Source organism: Myxine glutinosa, chromosome 2 (assembly GCF_964187855.1).
Source record: "Myxine glutinosa chromosome 2, kmMyxGlut1.1, whole genome shotgun sequence".
Classification (NCBI taxonomy): Eukaryota; Metazoa; Chordata; class Myxini; order Myxiniformes; family Myxinidae; genus Myxine; species Myxine glutinosa.
Window position 1 is genome coordinate 14,693,754 of NC_136262.1, and position 19,718 is coordinate 14,713,471.

At 45.5% G+C, this 19,718-nt stretch overlaps 1 protein-coding gene across 2 annotated transcripts in view; it reads right to left on the reverse strand.

Annotated features, from left to right (window-relative positions):
• Positions 1–19,718, reverse strand: part of LOC137422025 (protein MTSS 2) — a 111,250-nt gene that overhangs the window by 45,148 nt on the left and 46,384 nt on the right. For both annotated transcript variants that reach the window (XM_068108703.2, XM_068108701.2), the window contains exons 4-6: positions 12,079–12,163; positions 10,865–10,956; positions 10,635–10,709 (exon numbers count right to left, since the gene is read on the reverse strand). In XM_068108703.2, the coding sequence (XP_067964804.2) occupies positions 10,635–10,709; positions 10,865–10,956; positions 12,079–12,163 (252 nt within the window). The remainder of the gene's footprint in view (positions 1–10,634; positions 10,710–10,864; positions 10,957–12,078; positions 12,164–19,718) is intronic.

Consider the following 19,718-nt stretch of genomic DNA (forward strand, 5'->3'; position numbering starts at 1 on the left):
AAGACAGATTTGGGGCACTGAGATTCCGACGAATCCTCGTCTCGTCGCATCGGCTCAAGCTAGAGCCGCCGACCATCTTGAACCCCGTGCTTCGGACACCTGTGAAGGTTTGCTTCGTGTCATCTTCACCCCAACATCCTACCGTCTGTCGGGGATGAGTGGGTGCGACCGCTTTGTCTCCAATTACGTTGCGGTTTGCTGAGTGAGCGGTGAAGGTGCGCCTCTGGAGGGCGCCGTTGTACAGTTTGGCGGGAACAGCACCCTTGCCCACTGTACCCGCTTCGGATATCGACTGGAGAGCGAGATTCGGGCTTCGACCGGATTTCGTTCCATCGACCGCTGGAGCGAATCCCATTCGCCTTGGGAAAAGTCATAGAGACATTGAGGAGTGTCCTTTTCACTCGTTGGGAGCAGTGAGTTATTTGACTTTATATAAGAGATATATAGAGTGCACTCTTAAATGGCCATCTGTTATACCGTTATTCTTGTGTGTGATTTCTAATACACTTTTGTTCATTTTTAATCATTGGTGTGGTTTCACTATTGATTTCCAACACAGGGTAATATATCTTTCTGCCGGGGCTCCTCTCGTAGTTCGGAGGTTACCGAGACCAGGGGATTGTAGAGGACTCCATAACAGAAGCAACATTACCTTTGTCAAAATTAACTGTCAGCTTGATTAAACATGTCAATTTAACATATGGTTTATAAGTGTACTCCAAAGTTTTTAAAAAGAAAAACGACTTCAGAAAAAGGTGTAGCAGAACTGGCCTGTCAATCTATTACAAAAAGGAGAAGTGGCCGTGTGTGTCGTTGGTTGTTATCTCCATATGCGGATTTCAGGAGGTGGAATGGAGATGTACCAGGTTTCAAAGTATCCACCTCTATTCTGTGTGTGCATGCATATATGCGTGTGTGCACGTGCGTGTTTCAGGAGGTGGACCAGGTCACAAAGTATCCACCTCCGTTATTGTGTGTGTGCACGTGTGTCGCCCACAACTTGATTGGAGTCCACCTGTGGCTAATTGATTGGACACGATTTAGAAAGAAACACCTTTCTATATAAGGTCCCACAGTTGACAGTGCTCGTCAGAGCAGAAACTCTACCATGAAGTCCAAGGAACTGTCCGTATAACTCCGAGATAGAATTGTGAGGAGGCGTAGATCTGGGGAACGGTATAATACAATTTGCAGAGTGTTGAAAGTTCCCAAGAGCACAGTGAGCTCCTTCATTAGGAAATTGAAAGAAGATGGAACTACTCAGAGTCTTCCGAGAGCTGGCCATCCGACCAAACTGAGCAACTGGGCAAGAAGGACCTTGGTCAGGGAGGTGATCAAGAACCCAATGACCACTTTGACAGAACTACAGAGTTGCTTGCCTGAGATTGGACAACCTGCCGGAAGGACAACAGTCTCTGCAGCACTTCACAAATTTAGGCTTTATGGGAGAGTGGCCAAACGGAAGCCACTCTTGAGAAAAAGGCACATGACAGCACACCTGGAATTTGAACAAAGGCACGTGAAAGGCTCTGAGAGCATGAAGGAAAAGATTATGTGGTCTCATGAGATGAAAATTGAACTCTGGCATGAATGCAAAGCGCTACGAGATAATTCTGCCCTAAGACAATTCTAGCATGGAGTACGGCCATTGATGATCACTTAGAAAAACCACCATCCATGTCTTTTATCATTGAATCAAAGGATTCTCTGGTTTAAAAAAAACTATGAAGTTTGAAATGTTACAAATCATCAAATAAAAGAAATTATTTTAATAAAATTGATTTGAGGTAAAACAAAAGAAAGAAACTTGGTGACATCAGTGATGGACATACTCTGGTTGGGAAATAATCAATCCAACGTGAAACTTGCTCAATATGCCATTTGATGTCTCCGCCGACGAAGTCGCCGCCGGAGGCATTATGTTTTCAGGTTGTCCGTCTGGCTGTCGGTCCTTCCGTGATAGGTTTTCGTTGCCGCGATAACTTGAGAATGGCTGAAGGGTTCTTAGTCAAACTTGGTGCAGGTATGTATAATGAGGTAAAGATGAAATGATTAGATTTCGGGGTCACGAGGTCAAAGGTCAAATGCCAGAGCTAAAAGGTCATGTTAGGTAAAAATCCTGTTACCGCGATAACTTGTGAATCAGTAATGGGATTCTGACCAAATTGTGTACACTTATGTAGCATGATGTAAAGATTAACTGATTAGATTTTGGGGTCAAGAGGTCAAAGGTCAAAGTATGTAATATGTTTATAACTTAAGAACGGCTGAAGTGATCTAATTCAAAATGGGTACAGGTATGTATAATGATGTAAAGGTTAACTGATTATAATTTGGGACCAATAGCTCAAAGGTCAAAGTCTGTTATAGGTCTATAACTTGAGAACGGCCAAAGGGATCTAATTCAATCTTGGTACAGATGTGTATAATTATATAAAGATTAACCGATTCGATTTTGGGGTCCCGAGGTCAAAGGTCAGAGGTAATGTCGGGTAAAAATGTGATAACTTGTGAACGACTGAAGGAATTTAAATTAAAACTTGGTACAGGTATGTATAATGATGTAAACATGAACCGATAAAATTTTGGGGTCCATAGGTCAAAGGTCATAGGTCATGTCAGGTTAAAATGTGATAATTTGAGAACAGCTGAATGGATTTAAAGCAAACTTGGTACAAGTATTATAATGATGTAATAATGTGGGCGGAGGCATATCAGTCGACGTCGTGACGTCGAAGAGTGTCCTAGTTTCATGAGTTGAGACGCCACAATGATACGTGCACAATATGTTTGGATGAATTACTTACTTGCTGTTTGCTGTTTGAATTACTTATTAAAGAATAAAAACAAAAGTAAAAACATGTAAAGTCTTTGTATGTCCCTTTGAACAAAACTAGCACATTACCATAGGGTGATTGTGACACACACATTACCATAGGGTGATTATGACACACACATTACCATAGGGTGATTGTGACACACACATTACCATAGGGTGATTGTGACACACACATTACCATAGGGTGATTGTGACACACACACACACGCACACACACACACACACACACACACACACACACACACACACACACACACACACACACACACACACACACACACACACACACACACACACACACACACACACGAAATTCTGACAACTCAACAAAAAAAGTCTCAACCTCCCCCTTCCAACTCTGTCCCATCCTTACTCGCACCATCCTCCCACCCAGAGAAGCAAATGGGCATTCCCACATCGAAACAGCGGAATATCTAATGCTTTCTAAAAGTTTTAGGATGGGACATTAAATATTCCATGGTATTACTTATATTTCTGGAAGAGTTACCCAGTGCATACCAGTATGCTAGGCCAGCCAAATTTTTTGTTTGTGGTTACCTATATAATCAGCACTTGCTTGGCTGGCAGGATGGCCTAGAGACAGGCACGCCTCTAAGCTGTCTAGCCTGGGTTCGAATCTCGGCCCAGCTGTAAACTTGCTCGATCACCTTGGTGTTTCACAGGTAGGGTGATTCATCAACGTGTGTGCCATCCCTCAGAAAGATGTTAAACTGGTGCGCTGTCTGCCAGCATTAGATGGTGGACATTAACTATCCTACGATATCCTTTGCGAAGAGTAGGCAAGCCATATCGCTGGCACCATGAACAAATTCCAAATTCCTGCCCCTAACCTGCAGAGGGCACTGCATCAGCACCCTCAGCCAATGATGCTACCCCGCAACCTTGTGCTGCATACAAAAGATGAAGAAGCACTTGCTACAATAGGTATGAGGGAATATTCTCCACCAGTTTTATTGTGTGCTGCTATAAAATAAAATAAAACACTTGTGTGTCTACACTTCAACCTGTGCAAACAATGATGGATGCATCATACCCTAAAACAATTAGATCACAGGTTATCACATTTATACTTCGAGGCTGATCTCCTGAATGGAAGCATGGATCAAAAAAAACAAAGATTGTATCTCTTATTCAATCGAACCACTTTACATAAAGCACAATTAAGTTGATAACCACCAAATATAACTTGGAACATTGATATAAAATTTACAGGAACAACATTTTATACAAACAATTTCAAATGAAGAATAACGAATCCCAGTCTTTTAGCGCAAGGTCATCTTGCTTCATCAACGTTGTTTTCTCCAAGAATGAATGTGAGTGGTCAGAAAAAGTACTAATACAACTTTAGAGTGCAGAGATCGAAAATGAAAAAGAAAGAAAATCAATCAAAAACATGATGGGAAGACAAACCGTATGAGGTTAATGTGAATGCTCAAAATGCATACTCTCCAAGTCAAGAGAACTAAAGCATTTTCCATCCTATGATACAGGTGGGTCTCGTTCTAACCTAGATCTGGTGTGTGTTCTATTAGCAAGCGGCTTGCTATCGCCTGCCAAGCCAACCGTTTCATATCAACCATTTTACAAGCTGCTCGCCTAGCTGCTCGCGGCACTCGGTAGAGCGCATGCCTCCGCCAGGCTGAACAGTTTGTTTTGTATCCCAATGATGGGCCGGATCTGGATTCGGACCTGAACCAAAATCTAATCGGCTTGTTCTTGTCACCTTACCAACTCATCCACCTAGTTTTGTCATAAGTCATCCCTAACTTGTTTAAATATCATGTTATATCTCGCTTTATCGCTTTTAAATGGACTAGGGCGTGCCCGTACTATATATATATCTAAAATTATATCCCCCCCCCCTCTATTTACATGAAATGGTTTGGTCCATTCGCAAAGCCAAAGCGAACGGCTTGCGAGTACGGTGACTATCCCCCCCCCCTCTATTTACATGAAATGGTTTGGTCCATTCGCAAAGCCAAAGCGAACGGCTTGCGAGTACGGTGACTATCCCCCCCCCCCCCCCTCTATTTACATGAAATGGTTTGGTCCATTCGCAAAGCCAAAGCGAACGGCTTGCGAGTACGGTGACTATCCCCCCCCTCTATTTACATGAAATGGTTTGGTCCATTCGCAAAGCCAAAGCGAACGGCTTGCGAGTACGGTGACTATCCCCCCCCTCTATTTACATGAAATGGTTTGGTCCATTCGCAAAGCCAAAGCGAACGGCTTGCGAGTACGGTGACCATACCTTGGGAACCACTTGTCCGATTAATTTCAAACCTTGAAAAGGCACATCCTCGGGTCCCCAGCAATATACCTGGCAAGTTTCAAGTATATCGGACCGGTAGTTGTCGAGAAACAGCGGTCGCATACAGACAGACAGACAGACACACAGAGATTACTGGAATTATAGATAGATAAGAATCACTTAGAAATTAAATAATTATCGTATCCGAATCGACATTCAGATCTTCACCAAAATCGAATCGATTAGTCCTGATCACACACACACAATCTCTCCACCAATTTTCGTCCAAATGAGAAATACATCCGTCCACAACTTTTTGAGATATCCTGCCATGTTTCGTTTTTGGCCCTATCTCCCAATGGTGAAGAATCACTTCAAAAATTGTACGAGCCGGATCTGAATCTGGATCTTCACCAAAATCTAAACATTTCGTCCTTGTCATATACGCTACATCTCTGCCAAATTTCGTCCGAATCCGTCAACAACCTTTTGAGATATTTTGTTCAAAAACAAACAGACAAACAGACAGACAGGGGTGAAAACATAACATCCATCCACCTTTGGTGGCTCAAGTGATCAAGATAGGTGCTTCGTTATGTTCGCAAAAATTGGCCACCGTAGTCGGATTCAAAACGATACTACAACCATTTAAACGTTCAGAGGCATACCCCTGTTATGTAGAATCGTACTATTTTTGAAACGTGCATTAAATACTTTGTTGTTGTTATTTCTACTTTTCATCCTAATTCCTCAAGATTTACAAACATGCAAACCACACATACTCCCCAAAATGTACAGCGGAAGGTCCATAGATAAGTTTGGCAGGGAGCTCCTCCTTCTGACTCCCCATTTCTTTATCTTTCTTTCCCTCACGAAGGAAAAACTGGAATTTGGAAGTGCGCATTGATGTAGGTGGAGATGGTTTACGGGGGTAGAAAAGATCATGGTTTTGGATTGGGGATGTACTGAGATGGTGGCAAACAGCTGTCTTGAAGAACTGGAGGGAAGAATGATATTGAATAGTGGAAGTTGGTTCCACAGGTGGGGGAAAAAGGGAACAAATGAGTCGAGGTGAGCAGTGATCCTGGATTTAGGTAGTTTTACCAGAAGGGGGTTAATGGTGAACTGTGTGTGCCCTGCAGATAACTGTGGGGAGAGGGGGGGAGGATTAGGGGGGACAAAGCATGGAAAGAGTAGAGGGTGCAAGACCAGAAAGCGGTAGAAGACAGAGACCACTGACCTGTCTGCGATGACAAAGTGATAGCTTCAGTGCAGGAGATTGCAATGCCCTTGAAGGCCTTGGTTTCCACAGCATCAAGCTGCACAAGGTGCGAGGCAGGAGAGCCATCCCAGAGGGGAAATCAGTACTCCATCAAGCTGCGAATGAAGGCCTTGTAGGTGGATAGGACCCCAGTCGATGGAGGATGCCCATTAGGCTTTTTAATGAGTTCCCTTACACGGAATTTCAATGAAGGAGGCCATTCGGCCCATCAATCCTGCACAATGATTGCCAGCCTATGGTTGGCCATGCTCGATGGTTTTATGAATTAAGAGCATCAAGTAGGGAAGCAGTACGTACCATTTTTATCTGCCAACCTCCCAGACTTATGTGGATGCTCTCACCATCACACCACTGAGTCTGGTTTGTTGGAGTTTGAAAAGAAAGATCAAAGTATGTTGATGGGCCGGCTCTTTTACCTTCTGGAGGGCAGTGTGTTCATAAGGAGCAGACCCAAACCTACCATATAGCAGCTAAACATTTGCGAAATGAATATTTCCATAATTTACTTTCAATGGTGAACCATATTCATGGATTCATTTACGAAACATTGTCTTCCCCAATCCAAGCAGAATTTACAATGGGGTCTCACTGGGACATTTTGTTCAAGGACAGATGACTGCACAGCGAGGGGAGATGTTATCCACTGTCCAACATGCAAAAGGATAATTTGGAGTCAACTGTTATAGAACAACAGTCATTGGGGTCCAACACCAAGATGAAAACAAAACTATATTTTTGTGCAGCAGCTTGGTGTGAGCAAGTGTCAAGATGACGCATGGCAACCTACAATTATTATTTGCTTCTTCACACCCGAACTCTCAGGTGTGTTCTTGTTAGTACCAATTTCGAATTTCTGACACTTCCCAACACTGAGAGTTAACATCACAAATTTCCACAATGTGTTCATGATAACAGGCAGGAAGGTTCGGAGTACAGCTGTGCAAGAGCTGGGAAGGCTTGGATCACAGCTGTGGAAGGACGGAACCCGTCCATAATTCTCGTGGAAGAAACCCATCGTTAATGCTGACAGAATTAATCCGGCTGTATTTCTAGAGGAAGAAACCGTCCGTAATTCTGGGGGAATTAAGCCGTCTAATTCCAGAGGAAGGAACCCATCTAATTCCAGAGGAAGGAACCCATGGTTAATGCTGAAATAATTAATCTGGCTGTATTTCTAGAGGAAGAAACCGTCCATAATTCTGGGGGAAATTAAGCCGTCTAATTCCAGAGGAAGAAACCCATCAAATTCCAGAGGAAGGAACCCATGGTTAATGCTGAAAGAATTAATCAGGCCGTATTTCTAGAGGAAGAAACCGTCCATAATTCCGGGGGAATTAAGCCGTCCGTAATTCCGGGGGAAGGAACCCGTCCGTAATTCCGGGGGGAGGAACCCGTCCGTAATTCCGGGGGGAGGAACCCGTCCGTAATTCCGGGGGGAGAAACCCGTCCGTAATTCCGGGGGAAGGAACCCGTCCGTAATTCCGGGGGAAGGAACCCGTCCGTAATTCCGGGGGAAGGAACCCGTCCGTAATTCCGGGGGAAGGAACCCGTCCGTAACTCCGGGGGAAGGAACCCGTCCGTAACTCCGGGGGAAGGAACCCGTCCGTAACTCCGGGGGAAGGAACCCGTCCGTAACTCCGGGGGAAGGAACCCGTCCGTAACTCCGGGGGAAGGAACCCGTCCGTAACTCCGGGGGAAGGAACCCGTCCGTAACTCCGGGGGAAGGAACCCGTCCGTAACTCCGGGGGAAGGAACCCGTCCGTAACTCCGGGGGAAGGAACCCGTCCGTAACTCCGGGGGAAGGAACCCGTCCGTAACTCCGGGGGAAGGAACCCGTCCGTAACTCCGGGGGAAGGAACCCGTCCGTAACTCCGGGGGAAGGAACCCGTCCGTAACTCCGGGGGAAGTAACCCGTCCGTAACTCCGGGGGAAGGAACCCGTCCGTAACTCCGGGGGAAGGAACCCGTCCGTAACTCCGGGGGAAGGAACCCGTCCGTAACTCCGGGGGAAGGAACCCGTCCGTAACTCCGGGGGAAGGAACCCGTCCGTAACTCCGGGGGAAGGAACCCGTCCGTAACTCCGGGGGAAGGAACCCGTCCGTAACTCCGGGGGAAGGAACCCGTCCGTAACTCCGGGGGAAGGAACCCGTCCGTAACTCCGGGGGAAGGAACCCGTCCGTAACTCCGGGGGAAGGAACCCGTCCGTAACTCCGGGGGAAGGAACCCGTCCGTAACTCCGGGGGAAGGAACCCGTCCGTAACTCCGGGGGAAGGAACCCGTCCGTAACTCCGGGGGAAGGAACCCGTCCGTAACTCCGGGGGAAGGAACCCGTCCGTAACTCCGGGGGAAGGAACCCGTCCGTAACTCCGGGGGAAGGAACCCGTCCGTAACTCCGGGGGAAGGAACCCGTCCGTAACTCCGGGGGAAGGAACCCGTCCGTAACTCCGGGGGAAGGAACCCGTCCGTAACTCCGGGGGAAGGAACCCGTCCGTAACTCCGGGGGAAGGAACCCGTCCGTAACTCCGGGGGAAGGAACCCGTCCGTAACTCCGGGGGAAGGAACCCGTCCGTAACTCTGGGGGAAGGAACCCGTCCGTAACTCTGGGGGAAGGAACCCGTCCGTAATTCTGGGGGAAGGAACCCGTCCGTAATTCTGGGGGAAGGAACCCGTCCGTAATTCTGGGGGAAGGAACCCGTCCGTAATTCCGGGGGAAGGAACCCGTCCGTAACTCCGGGGGAAGGAACCCGTCCGTAATTCCGGGGGAAGGAACCCGTCCGTAATTCTGGGGGAAGGAACCCGTCCGTAATTCTGGGGGAAGGAACCCGTCCGTAACTCCGGGGGAAGGAACCCGTCCGTAACTCCGGGGGAAGGAACCCGTCCGTAACTCCGAGGGAAGGAACCCGTCCGTAACTCCGGGGGAAGGAACCCGTCCGTAACTCCGGGGGAAGGAACCCGTCCGTAATTCTGGGGGAAGGAACCCGTCCGTAACTCCGGGGGAAGGAACCCGTCCGTAACTCCGGGGGAAGGAACCCGTCCGTAACTCCGAGGGAAGGAACCCGTCCGTAACTCCGGGGGAAGGAACCCGTCCGTAATTCCGGGGGAAGGAACCCGTCCGTAACTCCGGGGGAAGGAACCCGTCCGTAACTCCGGGGGAAGGAACCCGTCCGTAACTCCGGGGGAAGGAACCCGTCCGTAACTCCGGGGGAAGGAACCCGTCCGTAACTCTGGGGGAAGGAACCCGTCCGTAACTCTGGGGGAAGGAACCCGTCCGTAACTCTGGGGGAAGGAACCCGTCCGTAACTCTGGGGGAAGGAACCCGTCCGCAATTCTGGGGGAAGGTACCCGTCCTCAATTCTGGGAGAAGGTACCCGTCCGTAATTCTCGGGGAAAAAAGCCATCTGTAATTACCCCATATGCGGAACGAAAAGTGGGGCTAAGCAATAGATTCACTCTGTCTGTCTGTCTGTCTAAAGGTGTCAGTCTGTGATCGAGGACGTACTTAATTTAAGTCGAATTATATATTTTGAACACTGGAGAACACAAATCAGAACATGAATCTGTACACAAACGTGCAGTTTAGCAGTGCTTTGGCTCTAAATTTGGCAAATTGTACGGAATCTCACCCTGAGTGAGCATGCGCACAAAAAAGTAAGGTAATCTGTTCAGTCCGTCTACCTGTCTGGCAGTCAAACAAAATTGAAAATAATTCCAAACAGGAAACTTGCTGTTTTTAAGGACATCATAAAGGACACAAACCACAGGCACGAAGAACTAATGTAACAAGGTCAATAGGTTGGTGTAAAAGACGGTGTATCAACGGCAGCACGCCTCAGAAAAAAGTTTCTTTTTTTCTACAACATTTAAAAGCTTAATTTTATTTCAATTGAATTATATACTTGAACTCTATAGAACACACATCACCTTGTTTGCTCTTCCAAAAATCTCGAGTTTAGCAGTACAAAATATTACGCCATTTTACGGCATCTTGACCAATCAAATTTGCTGCTGATGCCCTCGGCATTGGGCAATAAGGCAGCTAGAGCTCAGAAACGTGCTCGTGCTCGGAAATATAGATTGTGCTCGGAAAACGCAAAGGATGAGTTGAAAAGTGTCCTTTTTCTTCAGATTCTGGGGGAATTAACCTGTCCTCACAGACGGGTTCTTAGCTTGTCGTCAGAATTGCACAAACCAACAAAAAAACATGAAAAGTTTACATTGCACCGACAGCCCACCCCTCACCTTTCCTCACTTTCTTCTGCAGCTTCAGTGTATCTGATGACTTTTTCTTGATTTCTTGCCGAGCACGCTTGAAGTCTGTACCGTGTAACAATAAATAAATAAAAGAGACAATTGTTGGCTCCTTACATTTTGTCCACATGTTATATGTGTAGAGGCTTCTGAAACAGGCCACAAACTCTGGACATGCAATGCCAGTGAGTCTTCCATTCATATAGCTCAATTACCCTCACCCTTGGCATGGTCTTTGTCCAGCTGTGTTGCTGTTTTTTTCCAGTCCTCAATCTTGTCTTGCAACGGTGTAATTAGACTTTCCATCAGGGATCTGGTCAAACACCGGCACACAATTAGAGTACTTTATGGCTAAAGCCAAGAAATCACAAATCACCCCGCAAAATTGATCGTTTTCTTATCATAAAACAAGTACAAAAAGTTTTAATTAAAACAAAAGCCGCGTCGATGTTACACAATGCCTAGATGCAGCTGTGCCTATAACGTCGATGTTATAGGCACAGGACATTCCTATTCATTCGATTACTTGATGTTATTTTTGTGCAAAGTGAAAATATATCTCGGCAATTTCCCGTGTGTGGCGACGAATTTTTAATATATCTCGGCATTTTCCCATCTGTTATTTCAGGCGGTGTATGACTGACCATGCCGCGATTTAAAAAAAATATATCTCGGCAATTTCCCGTGTGTGGCGACACGTGAACGAAGCTATGCTCCTCTCTCCACATTATTGTGACGACGTATAAATTAAATATTTCATCGTGACGATTGTCATCAAATGGACGAATTTTTAATATATCTCGGCATTTTCCTGTCTGTTATTTTGGGCGGTGTATGACTGACCATGCCGCGATTTAAACAAAATATATATATCTCGGCATTTTCCCGTCTCTTATTTCGGGCGGTGTATGACTGACCATGCCGCGATATAAAAAAAAAAAATGTCAATGGACTTGAAGTTACAGGCCTTTGAGAATTCATTTCGTTCTATAAAGGGCAACTTTCATCGGATTTTCTTCCTGTTTTTTTTTCAACCGAGTCTAAAACTATGTTAGCGACTGTGAAAAATGAAATGATATATCGAATTTGATTTGAAATAAAACTGTGTGAGAGAGGAAGACACCACGGGCCTACAAAACAGGCCTCAAAGCTATGCGAGTTAATAAAATGGTGGATATTTGTTTATATGAAGGCTCTCCCAGAATGGGTGGAGCTATGGTTCCCAGAATGGGTGGAGCTTTGAGGTTTTGTCTTCTCTGCAAGAAGAAGAACAAGAAGAACAAGAAGAACAACAACAACAACAGCAGAGGGCACTCTATGAGCAGCGTCTGCGACGCGGCTAAAAATACAGATTGTTTGGTTCAAAAGGTCGGTAAATATTAAACAGGAAAGACAATAACTTGCATCGTGCAAAACAGATCACAAACAGACTTACGTAGAAAACTGGCGGAACTTCGACTCGATACTCCTGTGTCGTAAACACATCCGCGTCAGCGCTGAACCGAGCTCCCGTGTCGCGCCTGCACACAAATAATAGTTGTTGTACGCGAGACCGGAAGTGGCACCCACCGAGCTGATATACCCGTAAAGGAATGCCATGATGTCATCCAGCATGGCAGACGCCTTGACAAAGGTTGACTTTCGACTGGACTGAATAAGAGTTATTGGATATAATTTTAGATGTTGTACACAGAAATGTAAAAGAGTTAATTGTGCATACAAAGTTTGGTGATGGGGTGCTAAGTGGTGAAACAGAGAGAGGGAGGAAGGGAGAGTGAGAGAGAGAAAGAGCGGGGGAGAGAGTGGGAGAGGGGAGAGGGAGCGGGGGAGAGGGAGAGAGGGGGAGGGGAGGAGGGAGAGAGGGGGAGGGGAGGAGGGAGAGAGGGGGAGGGGAGGAGGGAGAGAGGAGGAGGGGAGAAGGGAGAGAGGGGGAGGGGAGAGAGGGGGAGAGGGAAAGGGGGGAGGGAGAGAGGGGAGGGGAGAGAGAAGGAGTGGGAGACAGAGAGGGGGAGGGGAGAGAGAGGGAGAGGGAGACAGAGAGGGAGAGAGGGAAAGGAGAGAGAGAGAGAGAGAGAGAGAGAGAGGGGGGGGGAGGGACAGAGAGAGGGGGGGGAGCGAGAGAGAAAGGTAGGGAGGGAGAGGGGAGGTGGAGAGAGTGAGAGGGGGGAGGAGGGCGGGAGGGAGAGAGGGAGGGAGAGGGGAGAGGGAGGGAGAGGGGAGAGAGAATGATAGAGAGAGAGAGAGAGTGGGGGATAGAGTGGGAGAGGGAGCGGGGGAGAGGGAAAGAGGGAAAGGGGAGGAGGGAGAGAGGGGGAGGGGAGAGAGGGAAAGGGGAGGAGGGAGAGAGGGGGAGGGGAGAGAGAGGGGGAGGGGAGAGAGAGGGAGAAGGGAGAGGAAGAGAGGGAAAGGGGGGAAGAGAGGGAAAGGGGGGGAGAGAGGGGGAGGGGAGAGAGAGGGAGTGGGAGACAGAGAGGGGGAGGGGAGAGAGAGGGAGTGGGAGACAGAGAGGGAGAGGGGAGAGTGAGAGAGGGAAAGGGGGAGAGAGAGAGAGAGAGAGAGAGAGGGGAGGAGGGACAGAGAGAGGGGGGGGAGAGAGGGAAAGGGGAGGAGGGAGAGAGGGGGAGGGGAGAGAGAGAGGGAGAAGGGAGAGGAAGAGAGGGAAAGGGGGGGGAGAGGGGGGAGGGGAGGTGGAGAGAGTGAGAGGGGGGAGGCAGAGGGAGAGAGAGGCAGAGGGAAAGAGGGAAGGAGAGAGGAGAGAGAATGAGGAGAAAGGACACAAAGACAAGCATATATACAAATAGTATCCTTTTCTTTATATAGATATGCAAGCTAATTCAGGTTTATAAATATATTTGAAATTTACCAAGTATTTCCAATCAAATGATTTTCTCTCCAAGGTTTTCTACCAAAGCGTCCGCATAAACTGCCTTTCTGGGGTGCAGCTGTTCCATATCAACGGCTTCGCAAGCTATCAAGAGATCAAGAACTGGGGTGTGTTCCTTTAGTAAGCGGCTTGCTGTCGCTTTCCAAGCCAGCGGTTGCATATCAACCACTTTTCTATCCGCTCGGTAAACGGAGCAAGCGATTAAAGGTGCTTTGTTATGTTAGCAAAAATGACCGCCGTAGTCACATTCAAAACGATACTACTACCAATGAAATGTTCAGAGGCATACCGCAAACTCCAGGCCACCTGGTAGGCCTATGTATGCAGTACTCATAATCTAGGCTATAAAAAGCCATTCAAGTCTGTCTGTGGAAAAAGTTACACGACGTACTTGTGCCTCCAAACCCACATATCGTTTGAGCGTCAGTTGCACCGTGACTCTGTCTATTGATTATGTACTATTGGAACATGCCTTTTTATACCTTTAATCCCTTTAGACTGCTTGGACGCCTTTGGACCCTTTAAGACCTCTTAAGACTTAGGATCTTCAACCCCTTAGACAGTTTAAGACTGCTTTAATAGACCCTCTAGACCTTTATATCCATTTAGACCCCATATAACCTTAGACCCCTTAAGACCTTTGTTTACCGTTTAAACCCATTAGACCCATTCAGACCCTAACTACTATTAGAACATACCCTTTAGACCTTTCGATTCTTTAATAACCTCATAGACCCCTTGGATCAAGTCTGTCTGTGGAAAAGGTTACACTTAAGGGGTGTAAGGTTACCCCTTAGATCCTTTAGACCATTACACCCTTCAGACACTTTAGACCTTTTAAAACCCTTTAGGCCATTTAGTCCCGTTAGACACCCTGCAGACCCTTTCGACACCTTACACCCATTAGACCCCATAGCCCCCAAGACTTATAAAACCACTTAAAACCCTTTAGACCCTAAATATTATTGCAACATACTCTTTAGACCCTTACAGACCCCAATAGATACTTTGGACCCCAGCAGGTAATACCCAAACTCCACCCACCCAGGGGGTGGGTATTCTGATGGTATTATTGAAATGTGCATTTCATACTTTTATTATTACTTCAACTTTTCATCCTAATTCTTCAAGATCTAAAAACATGCAAATCCTCCCCCTCCCTCACTCTCCCCAAAATGTACAGTGGTAGGTCCATAGATGAGCTTCGCATGGGGCCCCTCCTACTGATTCCCCATTTATTTAATTTTCCTTCCTCTTCTTCGTACTCTGCAGCCGCTGTAGTCCAGCGGATAGGTGCTAAAAAATGAACAAATTGTGCACTTTTTGATTAAAGCATGAAACTTGGTACACTAATACTAGACATTATGGGGATCATTTTAAAGATTGGAGGCATTCTGTATCTGTCCTGTGTCCACCGTAGCGGCCATTTTCCAAAATGGCTGCCATCGAGGAGATTTTGCCGATAAGTGAATGACAAAAATACCTCTATTAACATAAAATATATATGTTCATGCTATATATGTAGTAACTTACTCAAACACAAGAATTATAAATATGCCCTAAGAATATATATTTAATGGATATATGGACCAATATAGGTATTTTGATGGTCAAAATATTAAAGAAAATGAACAAATTCCTTAATATCACTTTTTTTTTTTAAAAGATAAGGATCATATAATATTATTCGTTATAAGTTTAGAAGTAGAAATTGTTAGTAGTCATTATTAGATATAAGTTGTTATATTTGTTATTAATCATTATATGTTATAAGTAAACCATGTTTTAAATAATTAAGTAGATTAATTAAGGTGTTTTTTTTGCAGATCAGATCCAGAATTCTTGCAATATTTAAGAAATATAATTTTCTATAATTTATTGAATTGGTGTGGTTGTGTTTCTAATAATCATTGCTTCTGTCTGTTTCAGATTGTTGTGAGTGTTAATCTAATCTACAGCTCATCATCATGAAGAAAGTCTTCAAACTTTCAAGTTCAAGCTAGCAGTGATATCACCATGTCTGTGAATGAGGACGATACACCGATGGACTGGAATAAGTGTCTCGTCTGCCAGGAAAGCACCAGTGAGAAACTCACGTGCCCAGCAGACTTTGCAGAAAGGTTCCAAGGAGCTGGGTATACGTCTATTGTTCAAACTTTATCAGCATTCAACGAACTCGGTTTCTTGCCACCAAAGCTTAAGTTGACTCGAATGGACGATGGTAATGGACTGGAGAAAACTTTTTCAAATAGGAAAGCAAAATTTCATAAAACATACAGACTTAAATTCAACCAAAATGAACTCAAACGTGCAGCTAAGCGGAAGATATGTGTAACGGACAAGAGTTCCTCTTCTGGTGAAAAGGAAAAATTCAAACGTCAAAAGGTCTCCAGGACTGGTGATGCTGTTCGCCATTGTTTCATCTGAGAAACCCGCATCTGATGCCCTACCTCTCCATAGAGCCTCAACGTTTGGCCTTGACACTCAAGTGCGACAGTGTGCAATTAATCTACAAGATGAGCGTCTGTTGGCAAAGCTCAGTGAAGGAGACTTAATCGCTACAGAGGCTGAGTACCACAGCCAATGCTTAGTGTCATTGTATAACAGAGATCGAGATAGACCAACAACATCACATGACGAATGCAACACAAATATTGCTCATAACACTGCATTTGCTGAACTTATTTCATACATGCAAACTGCTCTTGAGGATGACAACATTGCCCCTGTTTTCAAAATATCTGTATTGAAAAAACTATATACTGATAGAGTTAACCAGCTGGGAGAGGGCTCCTCTGTCGTTCACTCTACACGATTCAAAAATAAAGTTCTAAGCTACTTTCCTGAGTTAGAAGCGCACAATGAAGGTCGCGATGTGCTTCTTGTCGCCAATGCAAATATTGGTAAATCGCTAAGAAGTTCGTGCCAGCTCGACGGTGACAGTGAAGCAGTGTTCATCTCTCGTGCTGCAAACATTGTTCGTAGAGACATGTTAAGAATGAAATGCTTACCATTCAGTGGTTCATTCAAAGAAGATTGTCAAGAAAATTCTGTGCCTCACTCACTGCTGATGCTGGTCACAATGATCATGTATGGGACAGATATCCAAAACCAAGAAAACTACTTGTCACAGCCAGCTTTGTCTGTATCACAATTGATGACATATAACAGCTGTGTGCGTCGACGACAACAACCATCATTGGAAACAAGATATACTGAAAAGCGTGAGACACCACTTCCACTATTTCTCGGATCATTGATCCACTCAAGGACAAGATCTCGCGATCTAGTTGATACACTTTATAGGCTTGGATTGTCAGTTTCATACGACCGTGTGCTAGGCATGTCTGCAGATCTAGGAAACTCTGCCATTAGCCACTTTGAAAGTATTGGAACAGTGTGCCCACCTGCACTCCAAATTGGAGTATTCACAACATCAGCAGTCGACAACATTGACCATGACCCGACAGCAACAAGTGCGCATGGATCTTTCCATGGAACGGGCATCTCCTTGTTTCAGCACCCTGACACTGAAAATTGTGGGACTGAGCAAATGCGCATACCTTTCACAAAATCTGGCAAGAAGGTCATGAACTATGTACGGAGGCAATTCACAGGCTCTGTTTGCCGTGTTGATGTGGTATTTGATGTATACAGAGAAGATAGTCTGAAGGCCACCACAAGAAAGAAGAGAGGGAAGGGCATACGGATAAGAGTGGAAGGAAACAAGAAGCTGCCTGGAAACTGGTCACAATTCCTACGGGAAGATGGTAACAAGACAGAACTTTTTAATCTCCTGAGTCAACGAGTGACAAATGAAACATTTCCTGGTATAGTGGTCATGACTCACAGAGAAGAGTTGCGTTGTTCAGAGACAATTGACTCAGACTGGTTGTCCCCTTCTACACAGGAGGAAGGAGACACAAGAATGCTGCTGCATGCAGCAGATGGGGCCAGGCAAGGTTGCAAGAACATCTTGCTTAGAACTGTTGACACAGATGTAGTTGTACTAGCCGTCAGTCTTGCTCACAAGCTAGATAGTGCACAGCTAACTGTAGCATTTGGAATGGGAAAATCGTTCCGTTACCTAGACGCAACTCACATGGCACAGACGCTGGGAAATGATAAGTGCAATGCAATACTTGCTTTTCATGCACTGACAGGGTGTGACACCACATCCAGTTTCACCGGCATAGGAAAAAGAACAGCCTGGTCATCATGGATTGCGTTTGTTGATGTCACGCCAGACTCGTGCAGACTTGCACAGACTCCAACAACAGCTAGCATAACCCAGCTTCTCCCAAACATCGAGAGGTACATTGTGCTTATGTACGACCGTGGAAGCTCTGATGATAATGTGAACATGGCCAGGAAGACTCTGTTCACACAGAAAGGCAGGAGCATTGAAAACATACCTCCGACTCAAGATGTTCTCTATCAGCATCTACTTCGAGTTGGTTATCAGGCTGGCCATGTATGGGGTCAGGCCCTGCTAAAAGCACCTCACCTGCCCAGCCCAGCAGAGTTTGGATGGATGCGAAAGAACAATTTGGCCGAATGGGAAGTGATGTGGAGGAACCTGCCCCCTGCTGGTGCAGCATGCCGTGCTGTTATTAAGTGTGGCTGTATTAAAGGCTGCAGAGCAAGATGTAAATGTGCGGAAGAAAATCTACCCTGTGCATTACTCTGCAAGTGCGGTGGTTGTGAGCGAGAAGGGTGACAAGAGAACGGTTGACATTGAAACATGAGTGTTCTTGGACGTTATTGTTCTATCTCATGCACACCAAAAAACTTTGTACTACTACAGTGTAATTTTCTGAAGTGTTTTCCTAAATGAAAGGAAAATAACACTTTGTACAAATAAACTAGTTTATCGAAACCAGTTTGTGTTACTTTATTCCTGGAATTTTGCATTTTTCCCCTCCAAATGCCCTTAAAGTAACACATAGAGCCCCAAAACAATCAAAAATGAATATTTATGTTATCATATATAATCCTTGGTGATACTTTAGTGTGCAGATGATATTAAAATAACAATTTGATATTTTCTGATGTAATATAAATTTATTCTAGCTAAATAATGATTCTGACTAGCGGCCATTTTTAAAATGGCCGCCACGGGTGACACAGGACAGATCCAGAATGCCTCCAATCTTTAAAATGTTCCCCATAATGTCTAGTATTAGTGTACCAAGTTTCATGCTTTAATCATAAAATGCACGATTATTCACCTATCCGCTGGACTACTGTGAACACAATACATTCGTTTGGGGGAGTTGTCACAAGTAAAGTAAAAACGTAAAAGTGAAAATGACGGCCCGGACAGCATTTGCTTCAGTAGCATTGTTTACATGGGGACCATCATGCAATCCGTTCCATTGGAGTCCTTGCTTGAGCACTTTGAATCAAGCATGCTGATTGCTAACGGAACAGTCTACTCCCCTGGTTTCTGAAGCTACAGAGCAATCAAGTCATCGACATCAACTAAGCAGCTAGGCTCTATAAGCGATGTCTTTGTACAAAAGCCTACAAATTGCTGTTGTCAGAAAATGTAATCGGCACAAAACATGCACCAGGTAACAGAAGGAGAAGGTTGATACTGTTAACTCAAGAGTCATCTGAATGAAGGTGCAGAGAAACACAAGTTATGAAACAAGCAAGATGTCGCATAATGTACACCGCCGATCCATGGACATCATTCAGTTCATTCACAAATGATGGACGCCAGGACTTTAACTGAAGATCTTTTGTCATGCGAGTTTAGATAGTAGTCCGTGGTATCCCAGGTTAAGTGGGTCTCTTTCTTGTTGACCTGCTTGGTGATCGGTCAACTGATACCAACACAGCATCCCACGTGTTTCTTTGTGTTACTGGTCTTCCACTGCGCTTCTCGGCCTTCATACTTGCTCCCCGTTTCAAAAGCCCGTTTTCCCCAATTTAACAAAGTCTGCTTTGGTAAAGAAAGTGTTCCGTGAAAGCTGTCAGTACTTGAGCCATTGCTTGGCCTGCATGTGCCCTTTCGTGCACCCAAACACAAGCAACCAACCGCTCTTCGACACCAACAACTTGTGTCCGCCATGACATCTAACTCCCGACCGACTCTCACATCAGTGAGTCAGTGTTACCACATACCATGGCAGAGAGGGCAGAGAAGGAGGGAGGGAGGTGTGATAAATTTAGCAGGAATTAAA